This window comes from Psittacula echo (assembly GCF_963264785.1).
Source record: "Psittacula echo genome assembly, chromosome: Z".
Classification (NCBI taxonomy): domain Eukaryota; kingdom Metazoa; phylum Chordata; class Aves; order Psittaciformes; family Psittacidae; genus Psittacula; species Psittacula echo.
This window is the reverse complement of record NC_137742.1, coordinates 78,099,726-78,114,666: the sequence shown is the minus strand read 5'-3', so window position 1 is coordinate 78,114,666 and position 14,941 is coordinate 78,099,726. Positions and strand designations below refer to the sequence as shown.

At 40.4% G+C, this 14,941-nt stretch overlaps 1 protein-coding gene across 1 annotated transcript in view; it reads right to left on the bottom strand.

Moving 5' to 3' along the window:
• Positions 1-222: 222 nt before the first annotated feature.
• Positions 223-14,941, bottom strand: part of RASA1 (RAS p21 protein activator 1) — a 57,365-nt gene continuing 42,646 nt past the window's right edge. The window contains exons 16-25 of the mRNA XM_080636948.1: positions 14,577-14,749; positions 14,206-14,365; positions 13,873-14,015; positions 13,049-13,164; positions 12,842-12,928; positions 10,147-10,214; positions 6,514-6,602; positions 4,841-4,918; positions 3,467-3,601; positions 223-2,625 (exon numbers count right to left, since the gene is read on the bottom strand). Coding sequence (XP_080493074.1) covers positions 2,542-2,625; positions 3,467-3,601; positions 4,841-4,918; positions 6,514-6,602; positions 10,147-10,214; positions 12,842-12,928; positions 13,049-13,164; positions 13,873-14,015; positions 14,206-14,365; positions 14,577-14,749 — 1,133 coding nt within the window. The 3' untranslated portion in view covers positions 223-2,541. The remainder of the gene's footprint in view (positions 2,626-3,466; positions 3,602-4,840; positions 4,919-6,513; positions 6,603-10,146; positions 10,215-12,841; positions 12,929-13,048; positions 13,165-13,872; positions 14,016-14,205; positions 14,366-14,576; positions 14,750-14,941) is intronic.

The window sequence follows — 14,941 nt, the reverse complement described above, 5'->3', positions numbered from 1 at the left end:
TTTGTATTTTTACACTGCCTCCACCCCACCAGCTGCATTTAGCCACTCTGGTTTTGACATATCCTTCTGTACCTGGGCCATCAGCTAACTGGTGAGGGAAGAAATGCGGCTATCACAGCTTCACTCCACACCTGGCACCATTCACACAACACTCATGTCATCCAGGAGAGAAAGTGCGACTGAGCACAGCTGAAGTCATGTGCTGAGGTTCTGAATGGGCTGGGAGCTGGAAGCAGAGCATGCATTACTTCATCACACAGAATAAACTGCAAACTGGGAGGTGTACAGGGGGAGAATAAGGTTGTTAATTATATTTTCCTCTGAGGTACAGTTTATTACAGGCATGACAGCCATAGGTTAAACAGCAGCTTTATGGGATGATCTGAAAAACAATTCAGTAGCACCAAGATCTTGCATTACCTCTCTGCCGAGTGTGATGATCAGGAATCCTCAGCTACAGCACTGCAGGAACCTGAGCAGCCCCACAAGGGCCCGCTGCAGGCTGAGGATGTGCAGTGACCTTGCAGCAGGGACCCAGAGAGAAAGCTTGCATGAGTTATGAGTGGAAAAAGCAGTTCTTATAGACAGGAGATAGTGTGGTGGTTCTAAAGGTGTAACAACTGTGTTCATGTTACACAATTGCCTTGTCTGTCGATCTCAGCATCCTTTTATTCCTGACTGTATCACTGACTAGAGAAGTCACAAATGTTGATGATTAAATACCCCCAGAATCAACCCCATATTTTAGTTTTAACGAACAGTTCATGGCAGTTTGCTCCTTTCTTCTGCTTAAGCAACAGCCACCAGCATCAGTCATGATGGCCGCACCCAGCCAGATACGGGAAACACCACAACAGCTCAGCGCTGTACCGCTGGCTCGGGAGCGAGTTGAGCACACACCAGCTGGAATACGTCTGGTATGAAAACGTGACTATGAGTCAGTTATCTCACTGCATTTGTTATGGAGCCCATAACAGACTCTGTAACATAAATGTCCATAACCTAGTGGACAGCCCAGGGCTGGTTAAGCATGCCAGGATCTCCCCTTGAGTAGGGACACCTTTTGGGGTCATTGCTCAAGCTAGAGAGGTTCCTTGCCGCATCAGATGCTCAGCAAGGGAATAAGCACACTGAAACTATAAAACCTCAGCTAAGGGATAGGAGGGATTGAATGTGCATATATCCTTTAAACATAAACCACTGACCAACTCTGGGACTAAGTTTGGGTGGAGCCACACCTTGACTCCTCTCCAAGGAAGAGTCTGGAATGCAGGGGTGACCTTCTGCACCTAGTGACTCAACAGGAGTATCTCCCTGACTGTTCCCTGTCCTCTAATTCAGTAAATACTCAAGTGCACTTTGCCACCGAAGCTTGTTAACCCACTATCACATTTACCACTGAACTTGAACTCACTCCTTTATATCACTCTCCTCCTACAAGTAAAGTGCATGACTCCATCCATGACACAGATCTAGCACTGGCTGTCTTGCTCTGTGAAAGGAATGTAAACGTTAAGGCACATGGACAAGGTAACACTGTTGGAGGATTTACGCTAAAGAAGAGACACCTTGTGAGCATTTCAAAGTGCATTGTGTGAAGACACGGTAAAAAATTTCCACAGCAGCCAAAGTTAGAGCCAGTTTCCATCAAGAGTTGATCTGTAGCTTGATTTATTTTTAAAAACTTGTCTTTTCACTTATAAAAATAATATTGATGCTAGACTTACAGCACACAGAAGACTGACCAGTACATATTTTATAAAATGGTTTAATGAATGCATGCATGGCTGATACAACAATCAATAAATTTACTGAATTCAACTTATTTACTGTTGTAAACATTTTACAAAAGCATTGTGATTTAACTGGATACACAGTCCCTGATGGAAGAACTATTCAGACTGAATCAGTGGCACATCAGAAAAATAAAGCTGACAAGACCCATTCTGCATATTCTCTTTCGACATGATTCCAGCCAGAGAAACAGCATGGTACAAAAAGTGTACAGTAAAGATTGTTCCTATGATAACATCAAATTCTTGTGAATACAAGTTAAAGTGGTTTGAAACACTCAAAAGTAGCAATTATTGTAACCAGTCAGAAATTACAGTAAGAAATGTTATCCAGTTATATGTGGCTGTCAAAGCAATGCACTTCATGTCAGTTGACGATCCTCTTCCAACAAGACGAAACTTTGGCAATCGGAGGTGCTTAAAGTGATTTTCAAAGTTCAAGACACAGTCACAGCACTTTCTGTGCGGAAGGTGAGCTGTACACCAAGGCTCAGAGGTTGTGAAAACTGTTTCCAAATGGAAAAAAAATATACCCCCAAAAAGTGCAAATGTCCTGCACAGATAGCTTAAAAAAGCTGCTGGTACTGTCATTCACCAGCAGAATCTTTGTTTTTCTTTTTGCATAGTTCACACATCACTGGGAATGTGACAGGGTGTGCTGGTTTTGGCAAGAGCAGAAGAAAGTGATACTGGTGTGAGTAGCCATGTTGGGCATGCTGGATCCATGCAGAATTCAGGTAGAGGGCTGCTACCTGATGTTGTTAGACACGCAATACTGATTCTGTTTTTGTTGAAGCAGTTCAGTAATAGCCAAAAGCTTCTTCAGCACGTGCTGCATGTGGAAAGAGTCAGTAAAACTGTAGGTTAGCTACTGGAGACAGAAGAGTCATGTGCTTGAGAAGCATCTTCAGCATTAGCCTATCAGACCTACTGCTAGGAAGTTTAAAATATCATAGACTGGTTTGGGTTGGAAGGGACTTTAAAGCTCACCCAGTTCCAAGCCCCTGCTACAGGCAGGGACACCTTCCACTACACCAGGTTGCTCCAAGCCCTGTCCAACCTGGCCTTTAACACTGCCAGGGATGGGGCAGCCACAGCTTCTCTGGGCAAGCAAAAACAATTAAAAAAAGGAAACATAATTTGATAGTACGACATTACCTTCAAAAAACCAGTGTTACCAACTCCAGTCTTTCCATTCACAGACCTATTTGCTGCTTCATGGCTAAGAAAGTGTCCTGCTAACACTTGTAAGAAACGCTTGCCAGGTTTGTTCACAAGTGTACTGGCAAGGTAGGAAGCAGAAACAAAGCATCAACAGAAAGCTAACCAAAGGAAGTTTAGTTCTCAAGTGGGAAAAAAAAAAGATCTGAAAACAAATGATCCAGAGAGCCCATCAGGAGACAGTAGTTTTGTGGGTTTAGGCTTCCTTTAGAAACTAAAACTTCCTCTGGAAACTAAAACCAAACCCTCTTTGGTTTTGTTGCATGAAGAAACAAAACTATGGACTAAGCATCTGCCTTCACTACTAACAACCTCCTAGTGAATGGTACAAGCTTCAAAACACTTACCAAGTCAAACTTGAACAGACACTATGGAAGAGTCCTGGCACTATGGTTTAGCTCCAGACATGCTGTCAGTACCCAGAGACTCATTCGTTAGGCATTGCTGCTTACCTGCATCACACCTCTCTCGTTACTGAGTGTCCGGAGCTCATCTGAGTGTGCCACGCAGATCTCATGCAAGGCCGCCAGGTCACGAGACAGGTCAGTCCTCGAGTGCTCGGTAGTGTCTGGAAGCTCAGGAACATTCTTCAACAGAAAAAGCCAAAGAGCGGGTTTAGGGTGCACATGGGTAAGTTACAGCTCCACAGCTCCTCTGCTAATGTTGTTGCGCACTACAAACACCTACTGTGATGTTAATCCCTCCAGCTATATCTCCATCTTTCTACTACAAATGATGTATACTACAATTTCTACTCCTGCTAGAAGGGCTCTTACTAGAAGATCTGGTAGTGCTACACCACCACTGAGATGACCACATACAGCAACTCACAACCTTCCTCTAAAAGAGAAGGGATCATAGAATCATGCAGTACACCTTCACAGTAAAGAACTTCTTCCTTATATCTAATCTGATATGAGGAATGGGTTTAAACCCATTACCTCTTGGAGGTCTCCACTTCTCCATTCAGGAGCTGCTTTTTCCCCAGTCTAAATTGAGAGAACAGCAGCAACAAAAAACCCCAGCAAAATCTGCAACTCAGTAAATTGGTCATAAACCAGTAGTATTGTAATTAAACCAGCAAATTAATCCAACACACGTTTTCACGTTTTTCTGAAAAATCAACAATTTTCAGAGCCCTTGTGCAAAACCTGTAATTTAAAGGAAACTGACCTATCATAGTATGCAGAAGTTAAAATTTAACCAGAAAAAGGTGACATATGGCAACCTACCCAAATGCCACACTCACTGAGTTTTTTGTATTTGAGTATTTTATATCTTATCAAAATATGTATGTATATAAAATATATAAAAAATATAAAATATATACCCAAGATGTCTTGCGGATGACTTTTAAGGGACCAATTGAGTAAGATCAACTCATTTTTTTCATCTTGGTTTTCAAAATGGTTTAAAACCAGACATGTATAACAGGAGGACCTAACTCCTGCTACAGCTGTCATGTACAAAACAGCAACAGTTTAAAAGAAGGCTGTAACTGCAGCTCACTTTCAAACTACAGTATCTACAATGGATGCAGTGACACATCTGCTAATGCACAACTGAAATTCAACCTGTAATTTTTAAAAGCAGAATAATAATTTCCATCTCTGGTCAAAACCGTAGGAAAAGCTATTTAGCAGAATTTTTGGTTTAAAACCTATTATAAAAGATTAGTGTTTGCATAAGAAAAGTGTATTCAGTTACAAGCACTCAAAACTGTGGGGGTGGCAATGCATTTCTGGGCTAGTTGATTAGAGGTGGAAAGACTGTTCATTTACAGTGCTGCTGTGTAACTTCCACTAAAGATATTTTTAACCACTTACCCCCAGTTCGTCCAAGAACATGATCATGCGATGTTTGTTGCTCTTGATGAATGGATTCACCCCTTCCATATATGGCTCCTAGTAAATTTTAGAAGTATTTATTAGCAAAAAAACCCCAATCAATGCCAAGATACTTGTCACACCTGCTGTAAACAGTGCAGTCAGACAAATAACACTGCATATAATGTGTGTAATCTGGAGTGATTTTCTTTTCAAGTGAATTTCAAATGCAGGTGTGCAGCCACTCAAAAGACTACAGAATTCAGAATTTTCTTAGAAGGATCAGATATGCAACTCAAATACCTTCTTGTACATGCCTACTGATGTGAATTTGCATTGAGGCGAATGTCTCTTGGTACCTACCTGAAGTGAAAGCTCTACTTTCAAAGATATATGATCCTTGTTCTTCCATTAATGTTTACATTCCAAGTTATGTATTTTAGAGAAATAACTTTATAACACCTGCCCGAAGTCACTTTCATTATGCCTAAATCAGCAGATTTATTTTTCAACTATGTTTTGGCGTGGTAACAAAGACAGACCAGTTGTTGCTGTCATTCTTAGTGTTATTACAGAAACTTTATTTAAAGCTGTGTCTTTTTGGTGCAATATATATACTTGATTTACAACATTATGTCTAGCAATAGAAAAGTGAAAGTGAGTGCAAGCAAAAGAGGTGCTTTGAAGTGCTGTACAACAGAACATACCAATATAAGGAAGAATTAAATGCAGGATGAAAGTTGGGGAGGAAGAAAATTCAGCTCTTCACTTGTTTCAGGATTGGATCACCTATACCAAGCTGCGAATTTAGGCCTGATTAGTCTCAATCTGAAAGTTAATTACTATATAGAGTCAGAGCACATGTGTGGAATGCATTTCAAGGTTGTGTATGGAAACACGACAGTATAACTGGAAGATGACTCCCCTTTGATGTCAAATAATCAATCAAAACGCAAAAAAATCTCCCATGCTTTATTTAAGGCAGAGTATTTATCCTTCTGATTCTCTATGCTCTAGAAGTTCTTATAATGACTTTTTGATATATGGATATTCCAAAAGAAAACGTGTTCATTTTACCATCCTGGATGCTTGTGGTGGGATGGCTGACTGCCCTTCCTCTCCCTCTGATCCCCTCTAATATAGGAAATACTCAAAGTATGATTGCTGGCTTTTCTGTTGCACATGGAAAAAAGAATGCTCTGCAGACTCCCAGGGTTGTCTTTGGAACAAGTACCTGCTGAGTCTATCTGTGTTCTCATGGCATCAACATAAGGTTGCATCACACTCTGTAATACCTACTGTTACGGTCATTCATTCATCAATTGTTTTAACAGACCATTGCTGGTGTTCCTACCAGAGATTCAAAACCTTAATGGAATCTACCAAGGCATTAACATGAGTTTATAGATGACCTCTTCCCAAATGATTATGACTCTTCTTCCCAATCTGACCAGACTTGATGCTACTGCTCTGGGCCAGATCAACACCTCCTTTAGCTCTAAATGAAGAATACAAACAATTGCAGTAACGAGGCCTCCTTGCTAATGAGGACAAACAGACCATGTGTCAGGCTTTGCAGGAGAAAACAGCAACAGATTTTTGCATGCGTTACACAGCAACATTGAAATGTACTGGGAACAGTTCTCGGCTGCGCTCTGTGTGTAAAATAATACCTTGGCTCCAAATTCAACCAGATTTGCTAAATTCTGCACAGATTTGGCGACCAGCGTCAGCGTTCTTGCAGCAGTGGGGGAAGGAGAATCTGGCAGAAATACAGAGCAGAAAGTTATTGGTCATTCTGTTTAAAACTGACAGCAGGTATGTGAGAGTAAAGCTCTTCCCAGTTCACACCTTTTCATGGAATAATATATTTTTAGTATTACAACAGAACTGCATGTGGAAGACGTCACTTTGTTGTCATGTGTTCAGCAGTAGCAGTCATTTTTTCTCATTCTTAGTAGCTGGAGCAGCACTGTGTTTTTGACTTTCAGCCTGGGAACAGCGCTGATGACACCGATGTTTTTAGTTACTGCTCAAATGTTTACACTGACCAAGGACTTTGTGAGTCTCGTGCTCTGCCAGGGAGGAGGGGAAGCCGGGAGGAAGCAGGGACAGGACACCTGACCCAAACTAGCCAAAGACGTATTCCATACCACAGCCCGTCATGCCCAGGATGTAACTGGGAGCTACCCAGAAGGGCTGGCTCACTGCTCGGTCGGGCTGGTTTTCAACGGGTGGTATTGTATTCCCTTCCCTTGTTATTTCCCTTATCATTATTATTATTGGTGGTAGCAGCAGTGGTTTGTCTTATACCTTAGTTACTGGCCTGTTCTCATCTCAAACCATGGGAGTTACATTCTTTCGATTCTTCTCCCCATCCCTCTGGTGGGGGGGGGAAGGGGGGGAGTGATCAAGCGGCCTGTGTGGGTTACTGGCTGCACTTAAACCACGACAGTTCTTTTTGGCGCCCAACATGGGGCATGAAGGGTTGAGATAACGACAGATCTGACCGGAGTGTGTCCAGTCATATTTGTGATAAGCATTCAGTGTTTTGGATTAATAATCACTTGTCACAATGCTGACTTATTGGCTCTCAAAGTTGTTGTTCCTGATCTCACAGTTTCAGTATGTCGTACCTTACTTAGAGCCGGTATTTGCTGTGTTAGTGTTTATCAGGTGGAGGGCTTGGGTTAAGGTTCTTGTCTCGTACTTTATGGTAATGACTTGTAATACAATAGAATCATTGATCATGAAACTGACCTGGCTTATGTTCCCAGTATAGTCACCACCTTTCTTCTTTGGGAGGTATATAATAGAAGTGCTTAGCAGTTACACATCTTTTTTCTCCTTCTCGGGTGGTCAACCTGTGAAGGAGATATTCTCTTATCCTTCCCCCCGGCCCCCGCTCCCGGAGGGACGAAAGAACTGTTGTAGTTTTAAGTGCAGTCAGTAACCCACACAGCCTGCTTGCTCACTCCCCGCCCTTTCTTCCCCTCCCCCCTCGCTCGTGGAGGGACAGGGAGGAGAATCGAAAGAATATAACTCCCACGGGTTGAGATAAAAACAGTCCAGTAACTAAGGTATAACACAAAACCACTGCTGCTACCACCAATAATGATAAGGGAAGTAACAAGGGAGGAGAATACAATACTACCCATCGATACCCAGCCCGACCCAGCAGGGAACTAGCCCGTCCAGGTAACTCTCAGTTACATCCTGGGCATGACGTGCTGTGGTATGGAACACCTCTTTGGCTAGGTTGGGTCAGGTGTCCTGTCTCTGCTTCCTCCTGGCTTCCCCTCCTCCCTGGCAGAGCATGAGACTCAGAAAGTCCCTGGTCAGACTAAACATTTGAGCAGTAACTAAAAACATCGGTGTTATCAGTGCTGTTCCCAGGCCGAAAGTCAAAAACACAGCGCTGCACCAGCTACTAAGAATGAGAAAAAATGACTGCTACTGCTGAACCCAGGACATTGGTGAAATACAACTTATGCTGCTTTAGTAATGTGCAAAAAAATACATTAAGATGAACAGCTGATCTTCTGTAATAGTAGCATACAGAACAAGTATACATAAAGTGGTGTTGTAAGAGGTGAAATAAGAACCATTCTCAAAAAGATAACACAGTTCTGTTGGAAGGAGGATTAATTTGTTCCTAAAAAAAAAATAATTTGCCTTTAGAATTAAGATCAAAAAGCAAGTTTACCTTTTCCCTTATTTGTGTATTTTCCACAGAAGTGGGCTCTGATAAGTTACACAAATTATACTGTAAGTTACTGCGTAAGGAAACCAAAATAAACATGACATGCAATCATGGGTTGTATTTCCATGAGATTATAGTCCTTGCTGTCTAAACATCACACTTAACACTTCACATTTAAATCAGTTAGAAGTTCCTTTCCCAAGAAGTGACATTACCTAGCGTTGTCTGACACAATTATTTTTTCCTCCAGTTAAGTGGCTGTGTTGAAAGCCATGTTTGAAGTTCTCCAAAATGGGTGTTGTTATTATATAAGCTATAAATATTATAATTCAACTATAAATATTATAATTCTTCATTGTCTACCTTCATCTTTTGTTGTTTTTTCTTCCCTTCCCTCTCCAAAATTCATTAAAAAATAAGTTCTAATTTTTCTGGCATAGCTGCGGCAATGCAGCTTATGTCAGTTATTCATCCATCTAGTGCTTGGTACAATACAAGCCTTGGAAGCAGCAATGCTGGAAAGCATTGCTAGCCTTGGAATCTGGAACTTCAGGTTAGAAGAACTGATCTAAGGAAGTGACTGACTTTAAGAAACCTCAAAAGATGCTAGAAATAAAAGGTTTAACTTTTGAAACAATGATTATTTTCTTTTCAGTCACAGCTGTTGAGGCGATCCTGGGCTGAGCCTATACACCCAGCCTTCAGAATACTTTTTTTCTTATTACAGAACAAGATATGTTGGAAGCTTTCCTCTTTTTCTTGAACAGCCCTAAAAAGCCCTGCATGGAGTCTGTATGTTCACCTTAGCAGTAGTCTTGAATAATAGCTGGATGTACATCAGCAGGACTTTAACAGACAGGTTGAAAAGTGATTACTCAAATTTAGAACCAACTTTTTACGCCTGTAGACATGGTGCAACTCAAGTTAGGAGGTACTTGAGAATTACCTTAAGAAATAAAATCCTAAAGAAAGGACCACTGTGTCAGGCCATATCTCTCAGTGCTTCCTCCAAGGCATGTATGGAAATGATTACTGGGTGGCAGAAAGGAACCCTCTTTTCCATACAGCCCTTCTCTGTATAGAAATTATATACTACACTTTAGTGTAGATTAAAGAGAGATGATAGAAAACATGCTACATCATCTTAAAAACTGTCTATGAATAAAGAAAAAAAGGCTTTCTAAATCCGATTTCTGATTTCCTCTTATTTCCATTTTACTGGTAGAAATTTTACTGGTAGAAATCAAAACTCAGCTAGGGAGAAAAGGAGGAAGAGCAATGGCTCATGCAAACTAAATGCCCTCTAGCTTGGGGTGATCTTTGCCAAGGAATAAAACAGAAACAAAGATGAAGTGTAACATAGGCAAACTTTAAACTAGGCAACTCAGACATCCAAATATTTTACCAGAGTTTTCAGTAGTTAACAGCTTTTCTTTGTTTCCTCTCACAGAATAAGTTAGAATGCCTACAGACATTTCCAGGTGCTTAAGGCAAGGGCCATGGGATAATCCATGCTTTTGCCCTTAAAGCTTCATGACGGGAAAGCCGCATGTTTCATGCCTACTATATAAAGTATGAATTAAAATCTGAAGCATATAGTCACCTGAGATGATATTAAACATCCTTGGATTCAGGATAGCAGGACAAATCAGGCGAAGAAAAACAAAGCCACTGAAATGAGAAGAAAATTGTATTTTGTTCAGCAAAATTAGAGAATTAATGTAAAAATTGTGTATTCTTTACGGATTCAAATTAGCACAGAATCTTTTTGAGACACACACTAACCAACCAGCCTGTGCTCTGTGAATACGTTAAAATGACAGCTAAATTATCATGCTACGACTTCAACTACGGTTAGAGCTGAACAAATAGGCATCCTGATTTCCCAGTTAAGGTAAACTGTTGAAACCATATGGGAAGATCCTAATTGTAAAGCTAGTATCAGACCACACCAGCTTCAAAAGGAGGAGGCCCCAAAGGTTTTCCATTGTTTGCTACCACAAGGCATCCATCCCACAGCAACTGCTTGCCAAGCCAATGCAGCAAGGAGTGTAGGAGCCGGTGGGCAAAGGGAACCTTTTGTTTGGCAGCAACACAGCCTTAAGTCAGCTTAAGTTGATCCATATCCTGATGACAGTATGCGACAGCAGAGAAATAGCAAGGGATCTGCTACTTTCCTCCATTAACTAATTGCTGCCATCTAGAAAGCTGGGAAAAAAGCACTCTGTTTTGATGGCAGAACTAGCAAATCATTAACAGAAACCCACAAGAGCCTCCAGTTGCATGAGACAAAGATAACTTCATGTTAATAGCAGAAATAAAAACTATCCATCTCTGGTTAACTTCAATTCTGGCTAATTGCTATATCCTGAAGCAACATGTGGACCAACTAAAGCAATTTAAATCATCTGTAATTTGGTTTGGAGTGCTTGGACACTGCCAGCAGACTGGTTCTCACCACAGCAATACCAAAGCCAGACCACTTACAAAAGAAGGAAGGGGACCTTGCCTGCTGATAAGTACATAGTGACAGTAATGTACATATTACTTGAAAATGACACACATAGTAGTAAGGTTAACTTACCTTCCATATGTACAAGACATCCAATATATAACTTTTAGGTACTTATTCCTTCAAGAGCCATGAATTATGGGCTACGAGTTCCCAAGACAGCAGTTTTTGGCCATATGTAAAGCTATAATATCTTATATGGTGTAAATTTAAAGCTATCAGGAAGTAATTAATTTTGAAGTCATGGCATACACAGCAATTTCTCTTTTAAAGTGCCCAAACTTGAATGCCAGTGAGGTATGAACCTAGTATGGACCCTGCTGATACAGAAGAAGAAGCTCTGATGCTTCTTAGCCTTGTCAACCTGCCTAAATTAAGTCAGTATCTATAAGGGGGTTTATTACCAGACAGAAATCACTAGTGAGGCACTTGTGAAGACTATCATCACAAGAGAGCAAGGGATCCCATATTTACAGCATCCAGGGTAGACCTCTGGAAAACCCTCCATGCGAGCTGTGTCCACTAGGGAAAGCCACATGGTTCTCTCTGGAGCTGGGGAGGAACATACAGAGACGTGGTACTCATGGCTGAGCCCTACAGCCTCTCAGAGAGGGGCTCTCACAGCAAGAGCAGCCTCCATAATGCCCCTGCATCGTATCCTGGATGACGTAACGGCTTCTGGTGTCAAAATGATAAATGCAAGCCAAAGACAAGTTCTCTGAAAGACTTCCTCCATGGGAAATTAACCATGGCAAATCATATGACTGCCAGACACCACAACCCATGAAAGATGTGGCTCTGACACCCTTAAAAAACCTGGTAGGATTTAGGAAGAGTGTCAAGACCACATCTTTGTCAAAGGTTTTTGTTTGACCTGCACTGGCAATGGACAGTGTTAGAACTTTTGTATTACATTCGCTTATGGATCTGTACTGGAGTTTTTGTGGCTGGTATGAGTTCAGAGGAGTCAGGTTCAGTAACCTCCTGCAACATTTTTGGGGAAGCTCTGGAATGTTTCAGCATAATTGGCAGGAACAGATAAATGAAACTAAACCATGAAAGCATAAAATTAATGCTCGTTTTGGAAACGAGCAGAGTGTTGATTCACAGCGATCAGAACCAGCAGCCCACCATCAAGTGACCAGGAGCCTTCTCTGATGCAGAAAACTACATATGCCAATGCTAACAGTACCTCGGCAAAATCTAACAGTCCAGTTGTCTTTGTGAGAATGTATCTGACTCCTTACTGTGTTGGGTCTGCATTTTAAAGTGCATGGATCTTAAAACATGCCAGATTTCTTCAGCAATTAACACACACTACATAGGAGTCCCTGGGAAGGGCACAGTCCTCCCAAACGGCATATGACAGGAATGTGATCTTCAGAGCTCACTGCTCTCTACTGGTATCAGAAAGGTCAACTACTGCTTTGAGAGAAATTTTTCTTTCCCAGCATGAAAAAGGAAATCACTACTTCAGATTAATTTGTAAAACTTGACAAAACACAAGTAAATTCAAAGTTGAAACCGTTAAGTAGAGCTGCACTGGCCTCTATTCTACACCGTCTTATTGTGGCAAGGCTCTATGTACATAATTAAGAATCTAGCAAGCTCATAATCCTTAACTGGGATATCATGCTTCATCACCATAAGTATCTTAAAGACTGCTGTAACCTAAGTAAGTAAGGTACAGTTTTGTCACTGAAAAGAAACATAGATGAGCAGCTGAAGTATGTCTTTAACAAGAATTTAAAATATTATTTTCAGGGTAAAGTGACAAGTAACTTACCTAACCACTCTGGTTCTCATGGTGGTATTAGCTGGCCACTTGTTTTGAACAGACTTCTGTAGGCACCCGTAAATATACCTCAATGTCCTGCAAAAATAAAAGCTACTTACTCATTCCATTAAACTCACAGGAGCAGAAGGTGAACCAGTTAGACATCATTTTAGGATGCAGCATAATTCACACCAACAGGAGTTTTCAAATACTTACGGCGGCAGTATCTCTGCAGCCATGAATATTTTCTCCACCAATTCTGAAAGTATACTGAGTAGATGTGCCAAATTAGTGTTTACATCTTCATTTTTTTCTAACTTTGATGGATTTAACTACAACAAAGAAGAGAAAAAGATGTTTCTCTAACTAGAACTACATATATAGGTTTTCAATATACACACTGAATGCTACTTCGAAGTAAGTTAATTATTCTGCTGCTGTACAAGTCTCTTACAGAACTCACAAATCTCTTTCAATGTCTGGTCAGGAAATATGAAGAGGCAATTGTTTTGAGTTCCAATACACTAGGTTTTTAACAGCTCATATATTCACTGCTATCGATCGGCATGACCGCCCATCATTTCCACAAGTAAGTTCAAGTGAAACATAGAAATTAGCAGGGTTATTTTAAAAACAGCTTCAGACCCAACATCAATCATTTAATATCAGGAATTTTAAATTAAAACTAAAGTTCAGACATTGACTTCTATGATATCTTTAGTTTATTAGAAATTACTTAGGTCAGGACATTTGGTAACTGCTACAGAACAGCCTAAAATTGCTAAAGATAAATAAGTAATTAAAAGTAATTTTAATTAAAAAATTTAAAAAGTTTTACTGTGAATAGTTTAAAGCCAAAATCTAGGAAAAATTATCTCTCTTAATGAACCCATTTCCTATCTTTCTCATGTAAATAAATTTCAGTTTTGAAACAATAATAAATGTCTCTGAAGCTAAAATTTAATGCAAATGCCAAACATAACCAGTAGATAAGTGTGTCAACAAACCAAAAAGTTTTAGAACTTAGCTCAGGGTATCACCTCACAGGACTGCTTGCTCTCCATTATCTTTAATATAGAGTCTTTCAGTGCATGGTGAACAAAACTTGTTGCTGTGGCTTTCATGTACTGCTCCATAAGTGTACTTGCTAAAGTGGTGGCACGAAACAAGGTAGTAGCTTCATCTGGATGAAAAGATGGCAAAGCGAAAAGTTGAAAGGAGCAGATAATAAAAAGCAGAGGAAAAATGAGAGATGTTTACACTATGACATATGTTGTAACTAAAGGAGGAAGAAAAAAAAGGTGGGTGCTGGAGCCCTTCCCTCCCCACCTGCCCAGGGTTCCACTGAACAGCAGTGTAATTCAGTGCAGTACCTTCCATGCTTATCTCCCTGTCATTCAGTGTCCGTAACAACAAGGACTCAAGCTTTTCATGAAGAAAAATCTTCAGTAAAATGCCAGCCAACAGTGTTCTATCCTGTCCACAAACGTGTGATAGGGCATAGACTACATGAAGTTCTTTCTGGAGTATAAGCTGAAAGAAGAACAGAATTTCAGAATATTCAGAAGCTTCTCCTAACATATAACAGCTTTGGAAAGACTAGTACCATACATCTGTAAGTGATATATAGATGTCACTATAAATACCATTTAGTAATGTCAACCAGTCTCATTGATAAGTGTCTCAAACAACCAACAAACTGAGATTTGACAGACAAAACAAGGGAAGTTGAACAACTTCATACCTCTTTAAACTCATTGTACTCCTCTTCTGGCATGATCTTCTCCATAGAGTATCGTGCTCGAACACGCAAAGATCCTGGCTCAATACCCTTTAATGGTACATGGGAACTGAGTTGAAACCACTCATCTGTTGCATGTCCTTTTTGTAATCGGCTTAATTGGCAACGCATAAACACTTAAGGGAAGAAAGCATTGTTCAAGTACGTTATCTCCAACAAAACAGTCCTACTATTGAATAAAGAACCAGTTTATTTTCAGCACATATCATCTTGTTTCAGCAAAAGACTGTTAATAAGAGTAACCAAAACTTTTGCCATCAATATCTTGACAGATTCTCTCTTCAATCATTTAACAGACTCCTGTAAAC